The sequence below is a fragment of the Scatophagus argus genome, chromosome 5 (assembly GCF_020382885.2).
Source record: "Scatophagus argus isolate fScaArg1 chromosome 5, fScaArg1.pri, whole genome shotgun sequence".
In the NCBI taxonomy this organism is placed as follows: domain Eukaryota; kingdom Metazoa; phylum Chordata; class Actinopteri; family Scatophagidae; genus Scatophagus; species Scatophagus argus.
Window position 1 is genome coordinate 2078976 of NC_058497.1, and position 14458 is coordinate 2093433.

Consider the following 14458-nt stretch of genomic DNA (forward strand, 5'->3'; position numbering starts at 1 on the left):
AGGTAAAATTGCAACGCTGAGTATGGGGAACAACATAATGGTTTACTTGTGGCATCTTCAGCTAATCCTGTTCCATTCATAATCAAAAACAGCTGGGATGCAGCTCTCTGTCTTTTCTACTCAAAAGTAATGATGTAGACCTTGCGGGAAGTTAGCTGTGGATGCATGTTTTCCTGCCAGTATAAACGTTCCATAGCAACAAAAACATCAATGCAAACATCAACCTTCATTCATAAGTAAGTACAATAACTAGGTCCCCCAATTATTGAATTCCAAGCAAACAAAACATTACACAAAACACAGACCTCCTCCACTGACAGATCTGAGTTGATGATGTTGAATGTATGGTTACTAGGTTATGATAATTTCACTGTCACGCCAATTGTATTGTGTTAGTGACAGAAGATTGAATCCAAATCTGCGTTAAGCTTTATAGCCGACCAATGAAAAGTGCAGTGGTGTTTAATCACCTGCTAGTGGCTGATCTTTGGTTCTTCTGGAATACAAAATCTTTTCAATTTGCTCCCATGAACTTTGTTTGTGTAGCCCCATGTTTACGCATATTTAAGTCAGTGCATCTTTTTTTTACCCTCACTCTGTTATCACATTATTTATGATCATGAAAAAATCAGACAATTGAATGATTGAATGCATGCATGGCCAGTTTGTCCAGATTTAACCATATATGCTTATATGACATTAGGACAATAATAATAATAATAAAAACAGCATATTTTTAACATAACATTGTGACAACTTCTATCTGAAATCTTGTATCTGAACATCACACTGATACAATTTCCCTCCAAAAACCGGGCATTTTTAACACCACAACACAACAACCACAACAGCAACCACAACAACAAAATTTGCAGCTGAAACTGACTTTGAATGTGAATTTTGGACAATGGACAATTCCCATCTCAAAACCATACAACCATTTTTAACAAGATGTCAGGAAAATTTACAGCCATTCCGTGTCAATATCATTAGCAATACCGTTACTTATACCAATACTGTTTATAGATACCGATACTTGATTTTTTTTTTAATTAAGAGAAAAAGGCAAATTATAAACAAGATTAACACTAAGTGGGAGGAGTGTCACAACACACACACACATAAAAAAACTTCTCACATACAGTCCTGGATTTTCAAGGTGAATGTAAAGAAAAGCAACTTTTAGTTAATGCGGCAGGCAGTTTTAGTGCATTTTGCTTGAATCCCTTCTCCCTCTTGAGAGGGTGGTGGAAATTCTAGCTTTCCTGGACCAATTCTATCTTGGCAGGCAGTTAAAGATGATCCAGTTTAAGAGTAGCACAGTTCCTCTACTGTATACATAAATCACAGCGAAGGTACCACATTGTTGCCATGGGTCCAGGTGGCATAGAAACTTCTGTTTCATAGTTACTCATAGTTTGTAACTAATCAAGAGCATCCACAATACATTTGAACTTATATTTAATTCATTATATGTCACATCTACAGTGTTTTATTACTGTTGATAGTACATCAGAAAGCCTTATATATGCTTATGATTGGAACCATAAAGCATTATGAATCCATTATATTTTATGAATGCCCCAATAGCGCAATATAGATCATTGTTTTCATAGATATTGTTTCTATCATATTATTTAATCAGTATGTTGATATGTCACAACCTGCCAGGTAGATGGATTGTCTTTGCAAGGGATATGGGCTCACTAATAGAGATTTTAACAAATATGTACTTAAAATCTGAGAGAAATAAGTCTTGTGTATGCATAAGAATCTTTGTTTTGTGTATATATGTGTAAATTTATATTTTGCGTTTGTGTACACAAGGACATGGCCACTAGAATTTTATCTCTAACAAAAGCTAATTAAATAATAAGAGTGTCTGTTTTCCATGCTTAATACATAGAAATAAAAATAATTGGTTCTTGCCTCAGTTAATACAGTAGTAGGTTTGCTAAACGTCATACACCAAAAGGTGTCCAGCATGTATGAGCTTACAAGACTCTACAAACATAATAACTAAGCAACAATATAATGAAATAACAAATATAATACATATACCATATGCCAGACACTGTATGTGAAACAATCTCAACAGAAGTACAAATATGTCCACCATGCTACTCTGTAGACATTACAATTTAAGCACATCTGAGGAATAAACTGTGCCTTCACCACATCAAACATAAAAGTGCCCTCCAATGATGTTTGACACAATCTGAGCTAGATGAAACACTTTGTCTGTAAACAAGTACTGAATCAACATTCAGATTCTGATATAATAGAAAATATAACAAAAGGTGCACCTCGTTTTATGACATCTCCTGCCTCACTCAGGTGACACGTCTTGTTGTCCTCTGGAACGGGTTGGAAGTATTCATTTTCCCGTGCAAAGTCATGAGATCTTTCTGATGCTTATACGTCCTGTGGCGTGTGCATATGAGCAGAAATGACTTCATAATCTGATGTTTCAGAAATAAGTTCTCATTGGGGGAAAAAAACCCACTATATAAATGTGTTTATGGGTAGCATATAGCATATAAGGTTTTAGCTGGGGTTATGACACAAGACGTTGATCAATTAAATCTGTAAATACTGTAAAGTAGTTTCAGTCATAGCAATGCATGATATTTTATGAACTTGTCTCATTCCAGATCTTCAATCCAAATAGCAGTGCATGCATATAGATACAAATCATAATTGAAATGCAAAATCTTACTTGCTGCAGTTAAATTAATACATATTACTCTAGGTAATATTACTAATAATAACACTTTAATTTAACTTAAACAACCCCTACACAGCAGTTTAAAGGAGCATTACATTTTCTGAATTACTGTATTAAAGCAGAGTTCTGAGGTGCTTGTACTTTACTTTAGTATTTATCTTTTCTGCAACTCTTTTTTTTTTTTGCAGATTTGGTTTAATAATGCAAAATTCAATCAACAAGCAAATTATGATGCAATATGAATGTACTTATATACTATAGACCAAGATATAACTTTTAGGATCTCTTAGGGAAAATCACAAGCTGTGCTGGAAGATAAACCATACAAAATAGTTCAACTATCTTTACCAGATTCACCACTAATGCACATATTAATACATATTATATACATGTTACATATTAATACAATTATAATCCAATAATGTCATATAGATTATTCTCAGATAGTTTGCATGATAAGTGCTTTTACTTTAGATTCTTTAAGTATATTTTCATGCACATACTTTTGTACTTTTACTTAAGTAAACATTTAAATGCATGACTTTTCTTGTAATGGGGTATTTCTACACTGTGGTATTACTACTTCTACTTAAGCACATGATCTGAGTGCTGCTTCCACCACTGCCTCAGGTTTATTAAAAAAAAATTTTAAAATTTTTTTTCAATTATGTTTAAGAAGGTCTTACATTCCTATCAATAATAACACAATAGACCGAAGAGAAAATAATTAAGGCTGGGAAAACAACAAACAAAAGAACATAGAATTAAACAGGAAAAAAAGAAGCATTAATATTTCAGATTCCAATTTTTTCTAAAATAAATAATGGTAACAAACTTTTTGGACAGTGAGATACATACAACTAATAAAATAAATGGAGGAAAAAAGAGAGACTTTTAACTTAAAGTCCCACAGTCCATCAACACAGATGTTTTCATTTCTCCTGCTTAAGTAAAATACCTCTGGAGCTGGATTAAGTCACAGGATGCAATAGCATAAATTTAAGCCAGTAAATATGATGTAAATAAACATGACGGAGATATTCAGTAGTGTTCAGCTCCTGAGAGTAAAAATACCACACCTCAAAAATGTATTCACCGTCTGAGTTTTTCTCGCTCTTTTCAAAAATGTACTTTAAGTTACAAAAGACTGCTTTTGTGGAGCCGCCTGTGAATTATGCCATAACAATACAACCTCGAGTGACCACAAGCTAAAGTGTTCTTAATCGTAAGAACCCATCGTCTCTTTATCTAACGGTTACTGGGCAATGTGTAATTTTGTCAAACGTGTTGTTACTTACTTGTGACGCAATAAGTGGTCCCGCCCTTACTGTTGGCTGATTGGGTTGACGAAAATGAGTCTGTCCTCAGATTGGCTCCCAGTTACACAACACAGTTCCGCAAATCCAGTCTGTTTGTGTTTTGACGTTTTTGTAAAGCGGTTTTCAGACCATAAGGAAGGACACAGTCAGCATTCTCCATCCCGGTTCGTAACTATAGTCGCTTGAAAATAATGCGTTTCTAAAACATGACAAACGCATGTCTTGCTCCAAGTCTTCACTTGTGTCGTTTTGTCACTGTAGGGGAGTTTTATTAGCTAGTGCTAGCTAGCTAAGTTAGTTAGCTTCGGGTTACTCGTCTACTAATATAACTTTAGCGTTAGCCAATAGCTGTATTGTGTTGACCTGGCAGTTGTCACATTTGTTGCCTGCTTTGGCCCTCTTGTTGCTCGTGGTGCGGTCTACATGAATAAAGGTTAGGATACGTGACCGAGGCTAAGATAACCAAGCTTCTCTTTGTGTTTTGCTAGTGAAGCTCATTTCTCTTTCTCTCTGATAAATGCATACAGCCTTGTCTCTACTTTGTTGACATCCTTGCGTACACGTTTGGCAAGTGTAATAGTGATGTCCTTTGAGTTCATACGCCCAAGTCATCTGTTTAATCAAATTACAAACCGCCTCAGCTGTCTCATTATAATGCTAAAGAGCAACCATTTTACTTAGAGCTCTCCTGGATGTCTTAGCTTATGACCCTGACCTTAGAGGGTCTTATAAATGTGACTTACTAGAAGTTGAATGAAACATAGATAGACTGACAAGCAAATTTAGTTTCTTCTTTACAACAGCTTGGTGCAACAGTTACATGGCTGTAGTCAGTGGACAATAGACATGCTTTTTCCTATAATTTCCCATCACCTAAATGCACCATAAGGAGTAGAAGTGTTTGGTTGAGGTGACTCACTTGTATGTTATTATTGTAGTCCTAGTTGGTATTAGTTGTTGTGGTTGCTAACCGTTTGGTGAGACATTTTTATGTATGGCCTTAAAGACATAACTCAGTTACAATTAATTTCACCTAAAGCAAGAGCTGTTTTTTGGTGTTTGATGAAACTGTTTCATAAAGATGTTTAGCTTTATTATCATTTTGGAGGCTGTAGTTTGAAATGCTGTTATATTAATATTGACCTGTGTTATATTTACAGCTTTCTCTCACTGATAGAAATGGGGTGGCCAAAATTTTTAGGAGACTATATTGGTTTTGGCTAGGTGTACCTAATAAAACAGCAATTGAGTATATTTTGAATCAAGACAAAGGTGACCATGTTTATTCCACATATAAGATGTGATTTTGTCCGATCCCATCCATTTGCACTGAATATAAATGTACTGGTATGCAGACTGCCTAACCAGCAAATTGTACATCAAGTAGTGATGCAAGTACAGTATCTGTGGTTATTTTTGAAAGTGCTGTTGTTGTGTTGGATTTCATGATAATGAGACACACTTATGCTAACCTTATGAGAAAATGAGCCTTGTTCTCACTTGTTCTATTACCTCAGTAAACTGTTTCCTAATGAATGTATGGTCTCAGTTACTAGTTTCAAGTCTTGTTCAATACAGCATGATGTCTCCTCCCAACAAGTTCAATTCTGGCTCTAAGAGCCCAAAACTGTGATGACCATAATGCTAGACTTCAGTCTTCAAAGCTGTAGTCCACTTATAGGCTCCATCCACTGTTCATTATGCAGCTTATTTGTAGAATTCAATACATTAGATAAGCAAATGTACATAGTTTGAAAGCCGTCTTCATACCACTGTATACTTTGAAAACCTATATACTGCTGCAACAACTATGTGGCCCTCTCACATGGCTAACAGACCCAAAGACTACAAAGACCTATCTACAGTCCTCTGAAGATAAGCTGCAATGTGTTGGTCTCTTTATTTGTTATTTACCTGTCTTATTCTAGCTCCACTTAATTTTAAATTTTATTACTCATTTAATATGACAGTACTGTAGTTAACCTGATATGCAGTAGTGGTTTGTGGGTACCATTACCAAAAAGTATGGACCAAAATTCACGCCAAAGAAAAAGAGCTATTTGTTCATCGGTACAAGAACAAATTGAATAGTAGCTTTGTTTGTCTGCTGTTGTCATGTTAAAATGTGTCTTTGTACCTTTTCAGGATATACATATAAAAAAAACAACAACTCAGGAGTCAAAATGGCGTCGGACTCTCCACGCAGACCTAGTCGCTGCGCTGGAGGAGTTTTGGTTCGAGCACAAGCTGCCACGTAAGGAGAGATTTCTGCAATCTGTTTTGATTTTTCATTTTTGAAATTTAGTTATTCATTTCTATATTCATTTATTTCTAAATTATTGAATTAATTATTAATTCTTTCATTTTCGATATCCCAAAAATCGTGATACTTTATGTATTTGTGTATGCACTTACTGGAGATCTATTGTATACGTATGCCTGTGATATCATAACTTCCTGCGGCAGTGGGAAACTGACTGACTGAGTATTGTCTATAAATGCATTATGGCTAGAGATGATATAAGCATTTTGCTGTCACAGGGAGCAGTCTTACATGGAGAGCGTGGTGACCTTTCTGCAGGATGTGGTCCCCCAGGTAACTTTCCACTGCTCTGTCATGTGTTAACTTATACTAACAGCTGTTAGACATTGTGTTCCAGCTGTTCACTCCTCCACTGATTTTAGTTAGTACGCCACATCTTGAGTTTGTGGTTGTATTCATACTAGAAAAGAGACAAAATGAAGTCATTATGCTGACCTAGAAACACTTTTTTGTTTGCGCAGAGGAAATGGCATGTCCAGATATAGATTAATTGTAGGTAGTGGTGAGAAAGCTCCAGATAGATTTCAGAAAACAAACAATCAAATAAAATATTCTGATGACCATTTTACTTTGTTATTGTGAAAGACACTGCATAAATTTTAGCTTTTCCTGTCTGTGTAAAGCTGTAAAGTATACAGAATTCTTTGTGAGCTAGTTGGTTTACAAAAACTCAGTGTAATTTAGTTACTGTACAACTTAACTGTACTACATCAATTAGTACACAGTATAAACTTCAAGAATCAGTTTGTAGTATTGAATTGGGACACAACAATACTCTCAAGCTTTTCAGTGCTTTGATGAATGGTTATGCAGTTGTGAGCTAGAGTCAAATGTCAGAGGTCTGTGTTGCTAGAAAATCCACCTGCGCAAGGTTTTAAAAGAGAACATATTATTCATATTGCAGTAACATCTCAGAACATAATCATGTGGAAAAAGTGAAGCTAATTGAGTACTTTACCAAACAAGTTATAGTAAACCTCTCTCCAGGTGATCATTAGGAGCTTTGATTAGAAACAGTTATGAGAACTGCTTTGTAGCAGCTTTAATTCTGTTTTTGTGTGTATTCTGTCCATTCATTTTTCTGTCTTTCAAACAACAGGCATATACAGGGGCTCCTCCTACAGATGAAAAAGAGAAAATCATTTGGGTTCGATTTGAGAAGGCTGACATCAACGGTGAGTCAAATTAAATTTGGTTTGTTTGAGCATTGTGTAGCCCTTTATAGTTAGAACTACACTGAGCACTGTCAGACGGCATGGTGGTGCAGTGGTTAGTGCTGTCGCGTCATAGCAAGAGGGTTCCAGGTTCGAATCCCGGTCTGGGCCCTTCTATGTGGAGTTTGCATGTTCTCCCTGTGCCTGGGTTTTCTCCGGGTACTCGGGCTTCCTCCCACAGTACCAAAAACATGCACAGTCGTGGATCAGCGGTTAGGGTGTCATGCCCATAACCGGTGGATCGCTGGTTCGATTCCCCGTACCGGTGTCCATGGCTGAGGTACCCTTGAGCAAGGTACCTAACCCCCACTGCTCCCCGGGCGCTGCAGGCGGTCGCCCACTGCCCCGGGTTTGCTGTGTGTGTGTGCACGTCACTTGGGTGGGTTAAATGCAGAGCACGAATTTCGTTGGAGTGAGTTCCCTCCAATGACAAAATATGTCACTTTCACTTTAATTAGGTTAATTGGCTGCTCTACATTGCCCCTAGGTGTGCGTGTGTGAGTGTGTGGTTGTCTGTCTTTGTGTGTGTCCAGGGTGTACCCCGCCTCTTACCCTTAGTCAGCTGGGATAGGCTCCAGCACCTCACGACCCTGATGGATAAGCAGTATAGAAAATGGATGAATAGGTGATCTCTGTCTTAAAAGGTTTCTCCTGTCCTGTCAGAAAATAATAAAAATGGCAGTAATGCTAGTAATCCAGCTGAGTCACACAGGTGTCTTCAACAGAAAAGATGAGGGAAGATGAAAACAGTTACTTGAATGCTAAGCTTTTACACAACTCACACTTTCAAATGTGTTTGCATTTGTGCTATCTGCTCAGTTTTGACATCTCCCTATCAAACATGGCACAACATGCTCTGCCATTTTTGGATGTAGCTGAGTGCCACGATTGGCCAAAGGTTTAGAATTTGAGCCTTACACCGATGAGCCACAACATTAAAACCGCTGACAGGTGAAGTGAATAACATCAATCATCTGTTTTCAATGCAATGTTCTGTGGGAAAACCTCTTCTGGCAGTCATGTGAATGTTCTTTCACACACCACCCACCTAAACATCACAGACCATATAGATGAATGTTCTTGTGTGTCAAAAAACATCCATGAATGATTGCCAGAACCAAAGGTTTCTGTACAGAACGTCGTATTGTAAATATATGATTCATTTTATTTGCTTCATCTGTCAGTGGCTTTAAAGTCGTGGCTGATCGGTGTGAGCTCGCTGCAGGTTGGAACATCTACTACCTCTTTGCGATATTTTCTGTTTCCAGTCTGGGATTTTGTAAAACTACCTATTCCAATGTGAAGAATGAACTTTGATGTTAGGCTGACATTTGGTAGGATGCATCATTGTTTCTCTGCTGTTTACTCTTGCTACTTGGTTAATTTAAAATACATACAAGCTTTCAGGTTCAAGATGACACTTTATCAAGCTGAAACCCCATTGTTTGATATGTATATAAGGCAACAAGACACAAGGAAGATTAATGTGGTGGTACAGGATTGCATTTAGTAAATGTGTAATACGATCTGGATCTGGGGTTGTGATACGCACCTCTCAAACTAAAAATAAAATGCAAAACAAACAAACAAAATCAAAGTATTGCAGTTAGATGTGAAAGAATAGAAAGAAGACTTGTAAGGTAAATAGATGTACAGATCCAACAGAGAACAGAATACATTAAAGTTATGTAATAGTAAATAAAGCTTGTATAAAACGTGTAATTTAAAATTGAACCTAACATGACAGTGCACCAGATGCAGTTCATTTGTGATTTGTTTATCATGTCGTCAGATGATTCAAGCATCTTCTTATTAAACTTTCTATTCACTTTGTGTTTGCACAGACACTGCACGCAATCCAGAGTTTATGGAGATGCACAGTGGTACCACTGACCCTCCTCTGTGCCTCATGATTGGCTACACTGACGGGATGCAGATCTGGAGTGTATCTGTAAGTTGCACACCTTATGAGGCTGTAAAAGTGCACCCTCATCCTTCCTCCATGTGGACCTTTTGTGCCATGACTTTTGTGTGCAGTGATTAATTCAGATGGATGTGTGTAGCTGGCTCTCTATAGAGTAATAGTTTTTCACAACTCTCTTGTGCAGTACTGAAGGACTGATAGATTCTTCAGAACTTGCAAAAACAAGCAACATATGTATTTTGTAACAATATTGTAAACTAATTACAGTCAAAGTCTTTAAGAAATAAGATTTCAGTATTGTTTGTGTCCAGAATTTGTTTATATTTATCTTTCATCAATACACTGTGGTAAAAAATAGATCCTTTTTCTAAATTGGGGCAACATATTTTTCTTTCTTATCAACTTTAGGTGTTGTAAACAACTTTTCAGTGGACAGTCCATACAATTGATTGTGTGATTGAATAATGTAAACATTATGTCTTTACTGGGTTCAAAAGTCAAACTGTGGTCAAATGGTAGCTGACACTGGCCCTGTATTGACATGCCCACTGTCTGACCAAGTGCCTGAAGAAAGCAACAATGAGTAAACAGTGAAGTAAGGTCATCATCGTATCTCTTCCTACTGAGGTTTATCGGACAGACTGGCTCTACTGACTGACTAACAGGGCAGCAGCCCTTTAAATAAAAGATTAACATTAATTAAATCAATGAATTAAAATTTCTTCCCTAACCATATCACCAGTTTTACACATAATAAACAATATTTGATCTTGTTGTAGTCAAAATGCTTCCTTGAGATTCACTCAAATAAGAGGTGTCAGTTTATGGTAATGCACTTGTGTATTGGTTATGTTTTTAGCAATGTGTCTGCTGTGGCTATCAGAGAGTGAAAATGAATTTTGTTGTATACATGGAGCTGACTAAACTGTGTCATTAATCAAATAAACTTTATCACAGCATATTTAATACAGGTTACTGCAATTCAAAGGGCTTTATAGATGAATAACAACCTGAGTATCTATAATTAATCCCGATGGTTCTAATCATGTTATATCTAACAGTGGACAGTGTTGGCACTTGCACTTGGTTTCCCTGTTTTAATTCAGCGCTGTATTGCAGTGTAGACTTTTGTCCACTAGATGGTGATGTTGACCATGTTATGGACTGGATTTGATTCAAACAGTAGCACTTCACTTCTTCTCAGGGTTCTAACACAAGTCTTTTGGTCTTTACAACTCTCTGGAGTTGGAAATGTTTACTTCACACAAGTTGGAAGAAATCCTACACACAGCTGAAATCTAATTCTGCAAACAGTATATTAGTAATAATGTTAGTGTAGCCTAATAACAGTGTAATAATGATAATAATGATAATGATGACATGATAAGAAGAATACGAATATACAGGTATTATGTGTATGGGATTGGATTACTTTAAAATGTCCTGTCGATACTGTGTCCAGTCCTTGTAAACACTGTAAAGAAGCCTGTTTTAGTATTTTTCTATTTAACACGTCATCATTCCAGTTCAGTGATCCCTGACATATGATGTGAAATGTAGCCACGAGAGGGAGACCTTTGGAATATATTGAAAAGTCTGATTTTTGTTATCATGACCCCTATGGTTTACAGGTCAGATGTATAGAAATTAAATCATTTAATGAAAAAAATATCTTCAAGGTTAAGAGTTCTTTTTGGTTATTATTTAATTTTTAAACTTCATGTTGAAATATATATTTTTTTAATTCAAACTTGTTCATATGACCCTGAAACTCTTCCCAAGTGGAATGGGAAAGATATCTTATTTGATAAATTCAGTTCTTTTGAGTCAGTTGTGAAAATCATTAGAAGGTTTTGTCTGCTCAGTGACTTTGCAAATTACCCACAGTGCTTTGCTCACAAGTTATCAACTTTCATGCAGATGCTGTAGGTGAAACTCGCAAACTGCACTTACATCCTGTGAGATCGAAACCCACCAAAGCCCCTAATCAGTCTCTTTATAAACATCCACAGGCCGTGGGTTTGAGGACCCGCTCTTGCTTTACCTGTGAACACACATGCATTGGCCACTGTGATGTGGCAACCCCAGTGCTCCTAGCAGGCTTCCTGTGCCAGTTATTATGGTGGGGCAGAGGATTACAGCTGTTTTAGCCACACTCCACACACCCAGTAAAAATATAAGCTTGGTGATTCTCCTCTGCCTTTCAGTTTGAGTTGAACTTGACACCAACACTGATTCACACAGTGCAGTCTGGCCTGTTATCACACGCTTTCCTTCCTCGTTGTTTCTCTTTCAGTTTTGAAAGTTTATTGGACGTTTCTGGGTTGTGTTTTTTTTCGCAGCGTTTTAAGTAAGCACTAAAGGTGCCTCGCTCTCTGGCTCTTGAGTGACTGTGAAGTGTTTGTGACAGTTGCTAAGCCAACACCCTCTGTAATGGCCTTCCAGAGTACTAGCATACACGTGTACATGTACTTGTGAGACGGGGACTTCTGACTGGTTGTATGGATGCTGACAGAGCTGTTTAGGCGATGTAGATTACTGTCGCCTCTCACTGGAGAGGTGTTATCCATTGCTGTCTGATAAGAGGCAGACTGTCTTGGACTAATTGTCTGTTTCCATGTGCGTTGAGATGAAATGGGCTACTTGAAGGAAAAGTGCCTCCAGCAAGTGTCACTGGCTGTGCTTGAGACCTTGATCTGGATTATAAAACCCTCATCTTGCCCTAGACAAGAGAGATATTGATACTGTCTTAATGCTAGCAATGCATCTTGTAGGGGTTATTGTTCTCTTCTAAATGAAGTTCTTGATTTTTTTTTCTTCAGAATTTTTAACAGTGCCTACTTATACCTTTAAAAATGGATAGAACAAAGTCTGAATTGGGTGGCACGGTGGTACAGTGGTTAGCACTGCCGCCTCATATCAAGAGGGTTCCAGGTTCGAATCCCGGTCTGGGCCCTTCTATGTGGGGTTGTGTTTTCCCTGGTGGTCTAGTGGTTAGGATTCGGCGCTCTCACCGCCGTGGCCCGGGTTCGATTCCCGGTCAGGGAACGTGTCTTTGGGGCAGTCGTGGATCAGCGGTTAGGGTATCGGACCCGTAACCGGTGGGTCGCTGGTTCGATTCCCCGTACCGGTGTCCATGGCTGAGGTACCCTTGAGCAAGGTACCCAACCCCCACTGCTCCCCGGGCGCTACACGCGGTCGCCCGCTGCCCCGGGTTTGTTGTGTGTGTGTGCACGTCACTTGGGTGGGTTAAATGCAGAGCACGAATTTCGTTGGAGTGAGTTCCCTCCAATGACAAAATATGTCACTTTCTTTAAGGTGTGAAGCAGGATAAATTCAGGCTAAGGATTCAGCATATGTCTCTCCCTGAAGGACTGTAGAACTTCATTTTAAATTTATGGTTTTAATAGGAAGCATTATATGTTCTTCATTCAAACACACACATATAGGCCTGTATTGCACACAGATGCACGCACAGGTCCTGTAGACCTGTCAGCACCTGGCACCTCTCCAGCTACCAGTCCAAACTCTGTACTGACTGATCTGTGCTGGACTTGCTACAGAGCTTGGGATACGGTTGTTGTAAATACTGTATGCTGGACTTCATTTTCACTTCAGCTGGATGTTGATAATGAATCATATAGGTGGTATAAAAGTAGCATGATGACCATGTTTTCACTGCTCAGTGCTGTGTTTTGGGTGCAGGAAGCTAGCTACAGCTAGAGCTTCCCTTCTAGTGTTGAGACTCAACTTTGAAACTTTCATAAATAAATCTTTCTATTTCATAATGCTTTAACTTCTCCCAAATTTTTTTGTCATTTCAGGAGAGCTTTCATAATTCCAGTTGGTTTAAACACCTTTGAAAAAAATCAAAAATTTTATTTATTTTTTTTATATTTTCAGATTTTCACAGCCACTGACAGTGACAAGATTCACTCTACACAGCTGATCCTTGCTCAGCTGTTACCAAGTCAGTTGAACATGAGTCAAGTATGACTTTGCATCCTGAATTTATTTTAGCGTGTTTGCAGCTCAACATCATAAGTGGTGCTGTATCACTTCAGGCTTGTGTACTCTCGTTCGTTTTAGAAGCCCATGAACAAGCACCTGTTACTGTACTATCCCTGAAGCACCTGCTTCTACCAAACCTCCAATATGTCCAGCACTGTGTTAGTGAGTGGACTCACTTGTGAATATGGCCCAGATATCTGTTCACAGCTTATGGCATTACATTTGGGAGATTAAAACAGAAGAGCAGACACTGTGATTCCACAAAAACATCCGAGCCACAAATGAAATGAATATAATGAATAACTGTATGCAGGAAACGCAACTTTGAAAAAGCAATTTGGCATATTGCATACGCTGGGTCGCTAATGTAATGGTGGGAATGTTGTTGATGGCAGTGGATGTCACACAGAGCCATGTAAGGCGAGGATGAGCGGCGGGTAATGCACAATAACCCAGCGCATTAACCTCCGCCCCTTCCCTCTTCTCATTTTAATCCAGCAAATTCCATTATTCCCCCTTGCAGGTCCATTTGCCTATACAGGAATCCTACCCTGCTGCCAACCTCCTTTTATTCCTGATATCAGTGCTCGTATAACCTGCTCATGTCTCCAGTGTTAATCTACCACCGCTGGGCCTCAAGCACTTTGAGTAAAAACACAGGTCCAAATCCGCCACTTTGAAAAGGCTACTAATTGCACAAAAGAGCGATCATCCCTCAGATGGGTTTAAAGACTTAAAACAAACAGATTAAAGCACTAGTAAAGTGATAATGCAGGTTTCACTGTAATTTAACGCATAAAAGAATAACAAAAGTGGGGCATTCTGCACTTAGAACAACGTGCCATTACACGCGCCAGACACTGCCAAGACCTAAGGCCATCGACCTAATATAGTGGCATCACATGGCAACACATGATGCCTAAACTGGGCCAGACATAC

General features: G+C 38.3%; 1 protein-coding gene and 1 non-coding gene across 4 annotated transcripts in view; both read left to right on the forward strand.

The window, feature by feature from the left end:
- The first annotated feature begins 4060 nt into the window (after window positions 1-4060).
- Window positions 4061-14458, forward strand: part of bcas3 (BCAS3 microtubule associated cell migration factor) — a 304969-nt gene continuing 294571 nt past the window's right edge. For 2 of the 3 annotated variants that reach the window (XM_046388328.1, XM_046388329.1), the window contains exons 1-5: window positions 4061-4211; window positions 6193-6301; window positions 6589-6643; window positions 7470-7545; window positions 9429-9535. In XM_046388328.1, coding sequence (XP_046244284.1) covers window positions 6231-6301; window positions 6589-6643; window positions 7470-7545; window positions 9429-9535 — 309 coding nt within the window. In that variant the 5' untranslated portion in view covers window positions 4061-4211; window positions 6193-6230. The remainder of the gene's footprint in view (window positions 4212-6192; window positions 6302-6588; window positions 6644-7469; window positions 7546-9428; window positions 9536-14458) is intronic. The other variant, XM_046388330.1, reaches the window with a different exon arrangement.
- trnae-cuc lies at window positions 12485-12556 on the forward strand. Its single transcript has one exon. It is a non-coding gene; the product is annotated as a tRNA-Glu (tRNA).